The sequence below is a fragment of the Dermacentor albipictus genome, chromosome 3 (assembly GCF_038994185.2).
Source record: "Dermacentor albipictus isolate Rhodes 1998 colony chromosome 3, USDA_Dalb.pri_finalv2, whole genome shotgun sequence".
Taxonomy (NCBI): domain Eukaryota; kingdom Metazoa; phylum Arthropoda; class Arachnida; order Ixodida; family Ixodidae; genus Dermacentor; species Dermacentor albipictus.
The window spans coordinates 158,922,699-158,937,263 of NC_091823.1; the positions used below are offsets into that span (position 1 = coordinate 158,922,699).

General features: G+C 44.5%; 1 protein-coding gene across 1 annotated transcript in view; it reads left to right on the plus strand.

Moving 5' to 3' along the window:
• Positions 1-11: 11 nt before the first annotated feature.
• Positions 12-14,565, plus strand: part of SdhA (succinate dehydrogenase, subunit A (flavoprotein)) — a 62,689-nt gene continuing 48,135 nt past the window's right edge. Inside the window, exons 1-6 of the mRNA XM_065440534.1 lie at positions 12-166; positions 1,036-1,104; positions 7,320-7,481; positions 8,493-8,548; positions 10,177-10,264; positions 10,976-11,140. Coding sequence (XP_065296606.1) covers positions 50-166; positions 1,036-1,104; positions 7,320-7,481; positions 8,493-8,548; positions 10,177-10,264; positions 10,976-11,140 — 657 coding nt within the window. The 5' untranslated portion in view covers positions 12-49. The remainder of the gene's footprint in view (positions 167-1,035; positions 1,105-7,319; positions 7,482-8,492; positions 8,549-10,176; positions 10,265-10,975; positions 11,141-14,565) is intronic.

A 14,565-nucleotide genomic window follows, 5' to 3' on the forward strand; every position in this document is an offset into this window, starting at 1 on the left:
CGTCTTGTCACTAGCGCCGCCACGCCACCGCCATGTCGTTTGTACGTGAATGTGTGTTCTAGTTCGCGGAGTGGCATATTTCTTTACATTTTCTTTCGGCATCATGGCGACCCTGTGCAGCGCATCGCGATGGCTCGTAGTACGGCCGGCTTTTCGCGATCTTCAGGTAAGCGAAACTTATTTGCTTTCGTGCCATTTTTAGTCGCTTTGCGCTGAGTGACCGCGTTGATACGCGGCGTTGACGGCGAGTCCTACGCTTAAGTTTGTGCGCGGCAGCGATGTAGAGCAGCTCTCTGCATCTCACACGCTGCAACCGCTGCAACTCCTATATAAACATTGGTGCGTTTGACGCAAATCGCCCGCAAGGAGCTCGCGGAGCGCCCGGGTACCGCTGTAGTGATAGCGTAAACACTCACGACGATCGCGTTCATTTCTTTTTTTCTCTGGATATTTGACGAGCACAGCTCGCTTACCTTCGCCGAGGTTCTTCGCCGTATGCGCCCCAACGGGGTCACCTTTGCATATGCAATTTTCGGAGCGGTGCTTTGCGTGTCGTTCTCCATTACAGTTTTATTACTCAGAGGTCACTTTCAGCTGCTCCAAAGGCGGTGTAAATTTTTAACGACGTGCTTATCCGCGGAGGACTTATTGCCACCCAGTTGCGCAGTTAATTCGCATCGAAGGTGCGTGTAAAGGCGGGTACCTCGGTCCGAAACAGCCGTCGCCAGGCTGCGCGAATGACAGTGTGCTTGGCAGTGGCACATTTAAGCGCGCGGACTGGAATGAATGACCGTGTCCTTCATCAGCGATGCGTTGGGCATCGCTGCCAATTTATCTGACGCCGGTTCCGGCTGGCATTCGCGGCAACGGCGTTCTCTTCCCCTCTCGACCCCTCGCAGCGAGATCCCGTATTGCCGCCGCTCGCAGCTTTCGCACTTGCGCATCATCTAATATCTGCTTTCGTTCTCCATCGTGCAACTTAGCAGAGTGAACAGAACTGGCATCTAATATCTGCTTTCGTTCTATATCGTGCAGCTCAGCAGAGTGAGCAGAACTGCAGCCGTTCATAGGAAGCTCCACACGTCTCGTAAAAATGAGCAGAAGGTGAGTACTCTGCCTCTTTGTTTGGCACGTGATGAAGTTAGCATTAGGCGATCGTACGCGAGCGAACGGGAATAAACGCGAGCCGAAGCGAAAAAATACTTAGAAGTGGGCTGCTGGACCAAGCGCTCAAGCTTCTGATAACTACAAGCAATGTCTTCTTGCGCTGTAGTCTGGCAACACTGAGCACTACATGTTCCAACGCGTCCGCAGCTATTTTCGGTCTAGTCCGCAAACATTTGTTCGGTGCAGTTGCCGCATTTAAAACTCCCCTGACACAATGGGAACACCCACGCAGATAATTGCCTGATATGACATGTTGATAATTATTTTCACCGCACTCTCTCATGAGCATTGTGCGTTAGGAACTGTTGAGGGTCTAGCGTTGCGCATGCCCATGATCAGTTTCTATTACGCAAGGATTGACCCGTTTCAGTTTTGAGCCTGCACATAGCCATTTGGAGTGTTCGGACCATGTTGATGCGAAACAGATAAGTATAGCGGATTAGAAGAAAACAGTTGAATGTGTTTGCCACATACAGCAAAAGTGACAGTTACTTTATTCATTTCAGGCTTTTTGATGTTCCTTAATTTTGCGGGAAAATTCTATAAATTGTTGAGAAGAGAGTGAAATGCAATAGTAGGGGGATGGGCGAATGTAAAAGTTGGGTGTATGTATATGTCATAGGCAAAAGGAAAATTCCACCTCCTAATGAACAGGAAATTCCACATGTCTGACTATGACTTTAAACTTACAATACATTCCATGTATCAAATGAGGAGGGAGCCCATGAGCTTGCCTAAAGGGAGTTTGAGTACTCCTAGGTTACACATCTGCAGTGGTAAACAAAATTTGCTGAATGAGCTGACAACAGTATCTGACATGCCATGGGCAAATAATTTCTTAAATTCTTTTGGGCGTTTGAGCAAAGCAGCAGGTTGAGCTATAACTGGTGAAAAAGGTTATGCAGCAGCAAGCTACGGTGAGAATTGTCTTTCCCATTGCATGTAAGCACACATAAGCAATTTACACCAACAATAAATATTAAGTCTAGTTGGGAACTGCTTATGGTCAAACTGAAAAGCAAGACTAGTACTGACTGAATTTGGATTAGGCAGTAGCAATTTTCACATCATCTGTTTTGCTATAGCTAATTGCATATTAGTAAGGAATGATTAAACTCAAGTTAGGAGTAAGAAAACTCAACCTGCGAGCTTTCGGGAACACTTCTGCTTTGAACATGGCCTAAATATGGGGGGATGCTATAAATTCATGACGTCATGCTGAAATTGAGACTGCAGTTTAAGCATGCTGTTCAAAGAAAGGAGGATTTCATCTTTATTTTGTCCAGTAATTTTTCCACCTAGGATATGCAAAGAGAGTTTTGACAGAATACTGGACCAGTCTAAACAAATTTGCTGTTGCTGCAGCAGCTCCGAGGATATGGCATTCTGTGACTGAGGTCATGGTTTCCACCCCTGTCCTCTGTTTGTCATTCAGAGGGGGTGGAGTATGGAAACACTGCCATACCTATGTTTGGGTACTCATTGAAGAATTCCAGGGGACCAAAATGAGCCCGGAGAACCGCAACAGCGGCACCTCTCACAGCTTGTTTGCTGCATTGGAATGTTAAACTCGATCGATCATCTTATTAAAAAAGCTTTGCTTCTTACTTTCAGGTATTTCAGGTTACTTTCAGGTATTTTTTGCACCATTGCTCCCTGCATCCATTTTGCCTGTGCCTTTTTGTTTAACGATGCTCGCAACCCGTCGATCCGATCATAAGAAAACAATCATCAGTTTATCTGCTCTACATCAGAAGCAACAGTGCACACCAACATGCTCAGAAAAGCAGTCCATGTTGGTATCTTCACAGCTCTGCTCCGGTTAGCATGTGTCATATGAAATTCAGGGAGGGTATTCTGTAAGAGTCCACCTAGTGGACTGTCCATTTCGGCCGCTGCCGATTGGCTAGGGCCACTCGTCTCCTCTCTCGTACAGCTGCATCCAATCAGCAGCGGCTGAAATAGACAGTCCACTAGGTGGACTCTTACAGAATACCCCCCCCCCCCCCCCCCCCGCAGGGCGCAGATGTCATATGCACAGTAAGATCACACTAAAACAGCTGGCAGGGTAATGGATGACAGCTCCAAAATATTTTAGCCTGAATTGTATTGGGAGCACAGTGTAAGAATAGGTGATTGGGAAGCATTCTTTTAGCAGATGATCCATTCTCTTTATATTGCATTTGTTGGTAGAGAGTCTGTGTTTAAATCACACAGACTGAGGTATTCTTTCCGCTTGATCTGGATCCACCATTGTAATTCAACATAAGTTTTCAATGTACGGAATTCATTGGTGTCTCTTTTAGACGCCGATTAATTCTGTTGATTGAAAACTTATGTTGAATTCCAATGGTAGATCCAGGTCAAGTTTTTCTGCTCTGTATGGAGCAATCCTATTTCAATGGCAGAATGAGAGCGTGAGTTGTGTGTTCCAGTAGCAGATTGGGACCAGCCACCGATTTCGGATCGCTCAGCAGAGCAAGAATATTTGCTCCGCTGAAATTGGCAGATTTGACTGGAAGTCCGCGTGACATATTTTCTTCACCCTCCTCTGCTTCCTGTCACAGTCGCCTGTTTCTGGTCGCTCGCAGCTATGGACAACATGGAAAACATGGACATTACGTCACGCTGTGCGTTCTTGTTCCTGCTTCTGGATAGTGACAGCTCCGACTCGGGCATTATAATTTCCCAAGTCAAGTGATGATCCTTCTGACATGAAAGAAAAAACAACAGCACAGAATGCCGGGATGATCCAGATGATGGTGATGAGGCTTACCCAATCCACCTCTAGTCTAGCACCCTCTCGCTTGATTTCCCTGTACTGTGTGCCCCCGTGGGAGCACACACATTCCATTTGCAGATTTGACGAGAGTGATCTCAGTCAGAATGACGCGCTCTGTTTGGAATCCGGCGGAGTGCTCGCGATCTGCCATTGGAATTCAACGTTACTTTCACCACATTTCTTACTACTTCAGAATCATAAAAAGCATATAGCTGCAGAAAAAGATTAAGAATATTTAATTTTTAGTGAGTTTTGTCAGGTCTACAGAATGTGGACTCCATGCGAAGACTCATTACAGCAACAAAGCACCTATCCAGCCACTTAAAAATAATGCCTGGTGCAAAACATTGTGAAAAACAGTGAAAGAGGTCAACCTCCTACATGCAACTAAAACATTCTACGCTGGTTATTCAAACTTTCAGCACTATTCCAATCAGAGGTGTTTCAAGATCTATGCAACACAGTTTAAATATTTTAACTTTCATCAGTGCGTTCCCTGTTGATGCTTAGAGTAGTAGGCTGCAATAAAGTAAAACTGTTCCATTCTGTTTTTACTCCAAATTCGCCATTAGTCCTTCCGGATAGGTCAAAATGGCTCGGGGCCCCATCCTAATGGGTTGCAGCCATGGCTATATGGCCGGCGCTCGAGCCGGTCTGTTTATTTATTTATTTACTCTCATGGTTAAAAAAGACATTACAGAGGGCAGTGGCCACAGGTAGAAGAATCAAACACAAAACAGTCTCATTACTGTTTATACAATATTAGTTGTTACAATAATACAATAAACAAAAAAGAGCAGTATTAATGCAATACACAATATTAGGTCAAACAAATAGAAAGCGTGGTACAGTAATTGATATGTTAAACACATGAGGACTTCAAACGTTGCAGTTATTGCACTCATAAACAACTCAGTCTCGAATGTGAGCCACTTGGGAGGGAAGACAATTCCACTCTTTTGATGTAAGTTGTATGTACAAGTTCAAGAAAGTGCGAGTTCTGCACGACTGCATACCAACTTTATGAATGTGGTCCATTCGGCTGGAAATGTACCGGGGAGGAATAATGAGTCGGTGACGCAAGTGTGGATCGTAATATATCTTATGAAAAAAGGACTAAGCCATGTATTCCGTGACTGGTTGCGGGAGACTGTAGATTTAGGCTTAAATTCATAGATCTTATACTGGCAGTACGGCTGTATTCCGAGAGAATAAAACGAACGGAATTGTTCTGAACCATTTCAATTGCATGCAATAAATTTTCCTGAAACGCATCCCACATTGACATGCCATATTCAAGCTTTGATCTAATTAAGGATTTATATAAGAGAAGCTTTAAAAAAAGAAGACAAATTGTGACAAAAATAGCTGAGCATATGGTTTGCGCTATTTACAATGTAGGTTATGTGTACATACCAAGTTAGGTTAGCTGTAATGTGTACGCCAGGATACTTGTATGAGCATCTTCTATACATATTCCAATGGTATGTTATTTAGAAGGTAAACAGGCAGTGTGTTTGTCTATCTGGACACACGCATAAATATAACTTAGCCATGTCTTGCACCACAAACAAACAGTGTGGAGGTCAGATTGAAGAATTGTTATGTCGTTGTCGCACATTATTTCCCTTAAAATTATGCAGTCATCTGCAAATAGGTGAATACTTGATGAAACAGAAGGCAGGTCATTTATATAAGTTAGGAGGAGGAAAGGACCAAGCACTGAACCCTGCGGTACACCAGAATGTACAACACTGGGGCATGAGTTTGTGTTATAAGCTGAGACATACTGGAAGCGATTAAGGAGAAAATGTTCAATCCAAGTCAAAAGTTTGTGACCAGTGTTGAATAGACAAAGTTAGTATGGCAGTGGTTTATGGCAAACTTTATTGAACGCCTTGGAAAAGTTGAGAAAAATGCAATCAGCTAAGTAACCACTCTCCATAATGTCATTTAGATCATGCACGAAAGTTACTATTTATGTTCATGAGTATGTTTTACAAAAGCCGTGCTGTAATGATGGAAAAAAAACTAGTTAGATTCAACAAAGTTCATAAGAATTCTACATGGTATGCTAGTACGCGAGATGGGCTGGTAGTTAAGGCGAGAATCCTGATTTATAGAGTGGAATTATTTTCCCAATTTTCCCGTGTGATGGAAGAGAACCATCGTCAAGGGACTGCTGGAAGATCATTGACAATATGATAGATGAATAGGACGTTGTGCTTTTCAAGAACTTGGAATCAATTAGGTTGCAGCCAGGTATGGGAAATGATTTCAATGGCCCAATAAGTTTTGCTTACCATTGAAGTTAATCACTATTGGAAACACAGCTGTGTAATTGTAAGAGTGCACTTGGGGGTACTGTAGGATTTGTGTTTGAACAAAAATTATTTGAAAGTATCGCAGAAGGCTAATGGCGGATTTGAAATAAAAACAGATTGGAATAGTTTCATGTTACCCCAGCTGTGGCCATGAGACAGTGTGTCAACGGGCCACACACAATATTTGTGTGTGGCCTCTTGGAAGAACTGACATGTGATCTATCAAAATTTTTCTGTTGACTGAATGGCTTAATTTTGGCACATTTTGGATCTGTGAAAGGGATGCTCCATATAGGATAATAGAAACTTTGTTCGTTTTAAGCGCTAATGCAGTTGACTGCCTCTAGAAAAACTCTGCTGGAGCAAATTTTCTCTCCTGAAGAGACAGATTTCTCATGTTCCTTCATCGTTTATTGAAAATAATGCTGTGCTGGTACTACAAATATAAAAAAAAATAATAATTTCAAGCACCTGAGCATAATTATGGTCAACTGAGCATTGAATGGATCAGCATAGGCAACTCCCGTGAAACGTCCTGCCTCAGATGGGTGAACATGGTGGCAATTAAGAATAACATTATCCCTCAGAGTTAAGTTGTGGAGCATACCATGCATGCATGAAAATAACACATTGTTGAGATATATTTTGAAAAAGCATTTATTTCAATTGCCAGTTTGAAATTGCACATAGCCTTTGTGAGCCTCTGGTGACAGTGTGCACTTGATCTTGTTATACAGATTTTTTTTTTGTGGGCATATGATAAATGTTTAGCTCTTCGTGTTAAGTTACAAAACTCTTAGTTCCATCTCTGGCACACATTAAAAAAAAATTTGCTTGAACTGGCAGCACATATCCTGTTATATTTACGGCATCATGTCACGCTGACTACTCGTGTTGCTCATTAATCTGCACACCTGCTGCAAGAGGTGAATCCGGCATACTATTTGCACGGGCACTTGTGTGGTCTGTTGCACTGGAGAAGTCCTTTAGTAGCTATGGGAGCTGTGCATCCTGCCAGGCTGACTGTGATTGGCACCTGGTTGCAGCTTGCCGGTAGCTACGAGGTGGTGGACCACACCTTCGATGCCGTCGTGGTGGGAGCCGGTGGAGCGGGTCTCCGGGCAGCCTCGGGCCTTGTGGAGGCTGGCTTCAAGACTGCCTGCATCACCAAGCTGTTCCCCACTCGCTCCCACACAGTCGCAGCACAGGTGGGCGTACCTCTGCTGCACTCAGCATTTCATTCACTGCCTCCCTAGATCCCACTTGACTACCAGCCCAAATGTTTATATAATAGAACACTTGAATATAAATTGAATTGCAATAGCTAGTTGACTACTTAGTTTGTACATGACTCCTTTGCAAAGCGAATCATATTCAGTATTTCCAGGCTTATAAGGGTGGCTGCCAATATGTAGGCTTGCTGTGACTTTATGCTCTACTGATTCATTTATTAGGCTCACTTATCACAATTTATTTTTGTTATTATCAAGTATAGTCTGATAAGGAATTTTGTCTTCATGATAGACGGAATGCTGTCCTTTCAAGCAATTCATTTATAATGTTCTTTTTTTTCCTGTGATTTGGTAGAGCGTACACTGAAGTCGTATCACGTGAAAAATTTTCTTTGTTGTTTTGGTCAACAATGGGGGAACAATGAAAACTTCAGCCTGGAGTGGCACTCTTAGTCTATCACTATCGTGGTTGCAATATTGTGTGGTGTGGTGTTATGCTTGCTGGCTTAGCCAGTCAGCGTCCACTGAAAGTGATTTCCTCGAAAGTGATTTATCCAATAATACTACTGGAGCCAACATTTCAACAAGGGGAGTTGTCTTAAACCTGGTTGAAATAGATTTGTTGGTTCTCAACTGAGGCTTTTTCTGCTTTGCTCACTGTCAATCGCTTCAAGACATGTTCCTGTGACCTCCATTTTTTTTTTGAACTCCTCCATTCTTGAATTAAAGCTGATAAGATGTCCAACCAAGCTGTTTTAACATCCTGTCGTTTCAAAGTTGGTATGGCCTCTTATTCAGGGGTGAGATTGTGAGAAGTGCACGTGTGATTAACTTTAATTCAGTTAATTGCCCCAATGAGGCAGATCTCTGCTGAATGATTATCTTTGAGCGCTCCTTTCTTGCGTGTAGTCTTACGTCACTTCATCTGCAGGCGTTGTTGCGCTTCTGTCAGCCCTGTCTCTCAAGAGTGTGCAACTCTTCTTGCAGGGGGGCATCAACGCTGCCCTGGGAAACATGGAGCCCGATGACTGGCGGTGGCACATGTAGGTTCTTCACTGTCATTGTTTACTTTACCTTGGCTTCACTGACACTGGTCGCAAGGAGGCGTACAGAAGGGGAACACAGGAAGTGAACTCGGGACGAACACCGAAAGTTCACCTTATGCTGAGTGTGTTGCTGAGGTGTGTGAGGTAGATAGCACAGAGGCTGCCTCAATCTAGAGTTGTAGCTATAGCATGGGCATTGTCATCTCGCCAACATTCCTGGACGAAGCCATGAATGGCAGTTCTTGTGGCATTTCCTCATGCATTGTTCGAAGAGAATGTGCTCTCTGTCGATTGGTGTCCTCTGGTGATAAAAGCTCTACTATCAGTAAGTTTGCACTGTTGCAGAAGTCTTTGTGCGTGCAGGTAAAAGAAAGCAGCCACGCAGCGCTGTTAGTGGTCAGCACAGTTAGTCTGAATGCAATAACTTTTCGGAAGTTATTATTACTTAAGAAGCAGTTTTAGTTATGGAAAGGATCATATAACCATGTTAGGGCTGCAAGAAGAAAGTGTGACCCTGGAATTCCAGTAAAATTCTCAAGTGTATATGTTCAGGCTTGAATTCTACGATAGCTATCTCTCCATCCTGGGTGCTGACACATCTGGTAATGTCCATGTGTTAACATATGTATACCTATAAAGGTGCTGTGGCTCAGTACCACTATATTTTTGTGAAAGATGTGCTTACATTGCTCGCTACCACGATTTTTATACATAAAATGTTATACTTGCAGAAATTGTGCAAGTCATTTTGAGATGGATAACTTGATTGAAGTGCCACTTTGACTCCATACATTGAGGCAGCAAGAGTGTGGTCAAATGTCATTACCACTCTGTATAATGATGTCGGCTCTCACATTGCGGTGTCATAGCAGATATCTTTTCTTGACTTTGTCCTGGTCCATAATAAAATCGTGGTTTTTGCACGGGAAAGTCCAGAATTCAATTCTCGACTATGTCCACAGTTTCAATTCCAGGTCGCAGGATCGAATTCGGTCACGGCAGCCGCATTTCGATGGGGGCGAAATGCAAAAACACCCGTGTATTTAGATTTGGGTACACGTTAAAGAACCCCAGGTGGTTGAAATTTCTGGAGCCCCCCACTACGGCATGCCTCGTAATCAGATAGTGGTTTTGGCACGTAATGCCCCACAATATAATTTTTAATTAAATTTTAACCAACACAACAGCTCGCGCATGAGACCGTCACCGGAAGTGCACCACTAAGCAAAAACATGAGAAGAAGAAAAAAAAGAAGGTGGGGCCCGCGACCTATCTATCACGCAATCTTCCGACTCCGGCAAGGGAGAACGGAGGGAAAGAATTTCACTTGCAGAGGCGAGACTGGGCAAGTAGAGAGAGTGTCTGTGTTGGCGCAACACGCTCGCCTCCTGAAATCATGGGTTTGCGCCACTTCAGATATTTCTGTCTCCACTATTAGTGGACTGATTTTAAAAATTATTGCAGTAGAACACTCCTGAGAGGGCATGTAACAACTTCCAGCCTGTAACCAAAATTTGCTATGTGGCCTGGTGAGGGTTTAAGGAGAGATGCAGACCTTTTAATTGTATGCTTAGGACCTTAGGTTATCTTGAGCATGAGTGCACATGGCCTGCCCCTGAATGCAGGTATGACACGGTCAAGGGCTCTGATTGGCTGGGTGATCAGGATGCCATCCACTACATGACCAAGGAGGCTCCCTTTGCCGTACGAGAGGTGAGCTTCGCCCATTTGGGCATTGATCAGCTTCAGCACTGACTACTCAAAATGCTGGCTGGAGCTGTCTTGTGGCTTACACATTAGCTTGCACCTCATTCGTTCTGAGCTGTAGTGCGCTTCTCTATATTTGGTTACATTTTTCTCACTTCTGTCGTTAGCAGAACACAGAGCCAAGTTGTATAAGTCGGGCCCTGTAGCTGTTCGTAGACTGCAGTGCAGCACTGGTTGCAGCAAACTGCTGCTTCTATTACAAAGCCTTCAGTTCCTGTGGCTACTTTTGCAAGAGGGAAAGGAAGGCACTAGCTTGTTGTCCAGGGCTCTTGTGTAAGGTTGCTGTGTCATCGGTCATGTAGACTGTTTGTACTCGTTTTGTACTGTTTGTGGTCATCAGAGAAAAGAATGATGAAGGAGCTGACTGAAGCTCATTTCCTCTTTCGATTAGTGTTGTTCTCTGTAATCGCTGATGCCAGGCCATTGAAAAGAAATAACCAAGTCTCTTAAACTTACTCTTTACTTATTATACATAGTATTATGTATGTTATCTGTTTGCTCTGCTGCTGCAAGTACATAAATGGTTCATGCGTTGCACTAGCAGTATGGTTATACCTTTCTGCTTGGTCACTGGCATTGTGCTCACTTGGTCCTCCACTTGGTTATGGCCGAGTAGTGTTTCGTGACGCTCTTCCTCTTTTACCCGTGTGCATGCAGCTGGAGAACTACGGCATGCCATTCAGCCGGACGCAGGATGGCAAGATCTACCAGCGGGCCTTTGGTGGCCAGTCGTACAACTTTGGCAAGGGCGGACAGGCCCACCGGTGCTGTGCCGTGGCCGACCGCACGGGCCACTCCCTCCTGCACACTCTGTACGGGCAGGTATGTGGGCAACACACCCACCCACCAACGGCCCTGGCCGCGTGATTTACTTGATGCGATGACGCAGTGGCATTCTGAGCTCAAGGTCTTGTGTTCGATTCCCTGCTACCGTGGCCATATTCTAGTGGAAGCAAACATGTGAGAATGCCCGTTTAGTTAGATCTAGGTGCATAACGATGTAGTGATATGTTGCAATCTGAGTCTGTAAACAAGCTGCGAAGCATGACATCGTGAATGTATAGTGGTACTTGCCATCACAGTCCATGTGTGCAAGAGAAAATTTCTACGACTTCTAGTAAATACGGTACTCATTCTGCTTTTAGCATTTGAAAGTGTTTGCTAGGGATGTTCTCAACATAATGAAGATGTACTGCATGATTCCACATCCATTTTGCTGGTGAGAAAGTGTGTTTATTATGTAAATACAGTTGAATCTCGATAATTCGAACTCAAAGGGGCCCGAAAATTTGTTCGAATTAAAAGAAGTTTGAATAAAAAGAAGCTAATTAAATGGTGCATTTATCTGCAGTGAAGCATGTGCACTGAGCTAACACACGAGTGGGAACTTCCACAAAATTTATTCACACGTATTTACAAATTACAGTCAGTTATTAGGCATATCGGTGCTCATACTGTGATAGGAGACAGCAGGTGCACACATGTATAATTAAAGGAGGCATACCATGTCCCATAGCAATTGCCCCTTCGAACTTTTGGTCTGTGTTGGGGCGAAGCTGACGTACGGGAACTGGCATTATGCAACGCATCATGCTTTCCATGCTCCGAAGCCATTGGCAAGGATTACAAAGGCATAGTTGGTGCCATTGCTAACAGCGGCGAATTATTTGAATGAAAAACACGGCACCAAACAAGAAGCTTGCTAGCAAACATCGAAATAGCTAGGCCTAGCATTGCTGCGGCATGGCTACGGCTGCCAGTGGATCTGCGTGCGCGAGCGCCGTCTCGAAGCGGCGCGATAATCAAAATAGTACTGGTGGTGGCTTTGATTATGTTGTTTCAGACCTGCAGCCATGGCAAAATGTTCGGAAAATTGGATGGCGAAGGCTTTTTGTGTCCGAAATTTCAGACATTCTTATACATTGACTCTATGGTCAATCTGCAATGAAGTTTGCCTGTAGTACATGTCTTGCCACGTAGCAGTGGTGGTGAGCACGTGCGGGTAGGCCCTCACCGTCATTTCACCATTGTCCATGGTGCACTCAGGCCCGCCTGAAAGCCTGCTTTTCCAATTTTCCAATGGATTCACTGCGGCCTCTTGGCAGCTCCTTCATGAGAACTGTGAACAAAAAGAACAAGCACTGATACTGCTGCGTTAAGAATTGCCACAACTGCAAAGGTGATGGATGGATGGATGGAAAACTTTATTTGGTCCTGCAAGTAGTGATAATCAACCACTAAGCGGGCCGCTCTCATGTCGGGACCAAAAGGCCAAGCCTCACGGCCACATTGTGAACCTGCTGGACAGCCCAGAATTGTTCATCCAGGCTGGGCTGCCAAGTGCAGCCTCCCACCTGGACGCGTCCTTGATCGCTGAGTCTTCAATTCTTTCGCAAGACCAGAGCATGTGTTCGAGCGTGGCTAAAGCACCACAATCCTGGCAATAAGGCTCTATATACGTCTCAGGATAAAACATGTTCAGCCTCTGTGGGCAAGGATAAGTACCAGTCTGTAGTAAGCGTAATGTAAGTGCCTGAGCCCTGTTTAGTTTAGGATGCGGCAAGGGGATATCGGCATCAAATTATATCGCTTCCCTGCAAAACCGGGGGAAGCAACGCAGCGGCTGAAGTGGATCGTTGCGGTTCGTGTCGGTATTGCAAATTTTTATTACACGAACTAAGACATAAATGCAAAATCAAGGGAAAAAATAATAAATAAAGAACCAGCAGCGGCATCTGTAAATGCACGCAATAAAGTGTCAACTCCATAAAAACGTGTGAACTGATTCCTGCTGTTGTAAATCAGTTTAGATAGTTGTTTAGCTCGTCTTGCTCTAAAACAAATGTGCAGTGGTTGTTATGTGTCAAATCTAGCTTCGTAAGCGCTCCGAGCTGGAGCTTTGTGCGCACTGTACGTCTTCCTGCGCCAAGATCAAGACGCAAATGCTGGAACCGAGCTCATTCGTGCCAATGTTTTCTCGTGCTTAGAACAACAGAACTAAGGTTGGAGTACGCTGCAGCACACGTTGAGTATTCAAAAATTAGCATTTCTCTCGCGCACTCTAGCGCATATTTGTTCAGTCTTCACATTGTTTAGTCTCAGCTGATTGCTCTCTATGATGCTTCAGCGGTAATGCCCTCGCACATTCGAGCCCGAACGACAATACCAGAATATGCTCGAGGCACTTTGTCAACGGAGAAAAAAGCACTTACCTGCCAATTCGTCAAAACCTCTACGATTGTGAAGTGCAAAGCACGCTCCAAGTAATGAAGCGACAAATGCTAGTTGAAAGACGTCCGCGGCCATATTTGCTCACTTAAGTGGCACAAAATAATGATTTGTTAACTCAAATTCAGTTCGACGTCGTAAGCATGCTTGCTTTGTTATGACAAATGCTTCGCGACCTGCGGTGTTTGATTACTGGCTGTGGTGTTGAGCTGCTAAGCACGAGGTCGTGGGATCAAATCCAGACCACGGCGGCCAAATTCGGATGGGGTCGAAATAGCAAAACACCCATGTAATTAGATTTAGGTCCATGTTAAAGAACCCCAGGTGGTCCACATTATTCCGGTGTCCCCCACCACGGCGTGCCTCCTAAACAGATCGTGGTTCTGGCACCTAAAACACCATAACTTAATTTAAGCGCCTTGCTGTGATGTCTGGGCTGTTTACTTCTGTGACACGATATTACATGGTTGTAGTCGTAAATTTGGCGTCCTTTCTCAAGCGTCGGTGGCCCAGAATTGGGCTCGATGTTTTCAATTGCCTTAAAACCGCAATTTAGAATGACTGACAGGTTTCAAACGAGCACCACAAAAGCATGCCTCCGTGGTGTTTTGTGCAACTGACACGGTGACGCTGACTGCTGAGCCGATTGCTGCGCCTACTGACCATTGAAGGGAGCCCATGGGGTACATGGTGGTGCCACGAAGGCATTCGAATTAACGGGCATGTCTGAAAAATTGAGGGCCCAGAAAATCGGTCGTTGGCTGTGCAGTACACCTGTCGCTAACAAAAGTAATTGGTGATGCGCGCCTTCTTACGCCTGCACACAAATTTCTGCCATGTTTTTTTTTTTTTTGCACGCGGTGTTGAGGGGTCCCTTCTATGCTTTTTCTCTATGGCGGGGTCAAAGGAATGGAAAGGACCAAATGGAATTGAAATGGTCAAAGGAAAGGAAGGCGTTTCATTGTCGGGTTCAAGATCATTTGCCACATTTCAAAATTTCCAAAATTGGAAGGGTCACT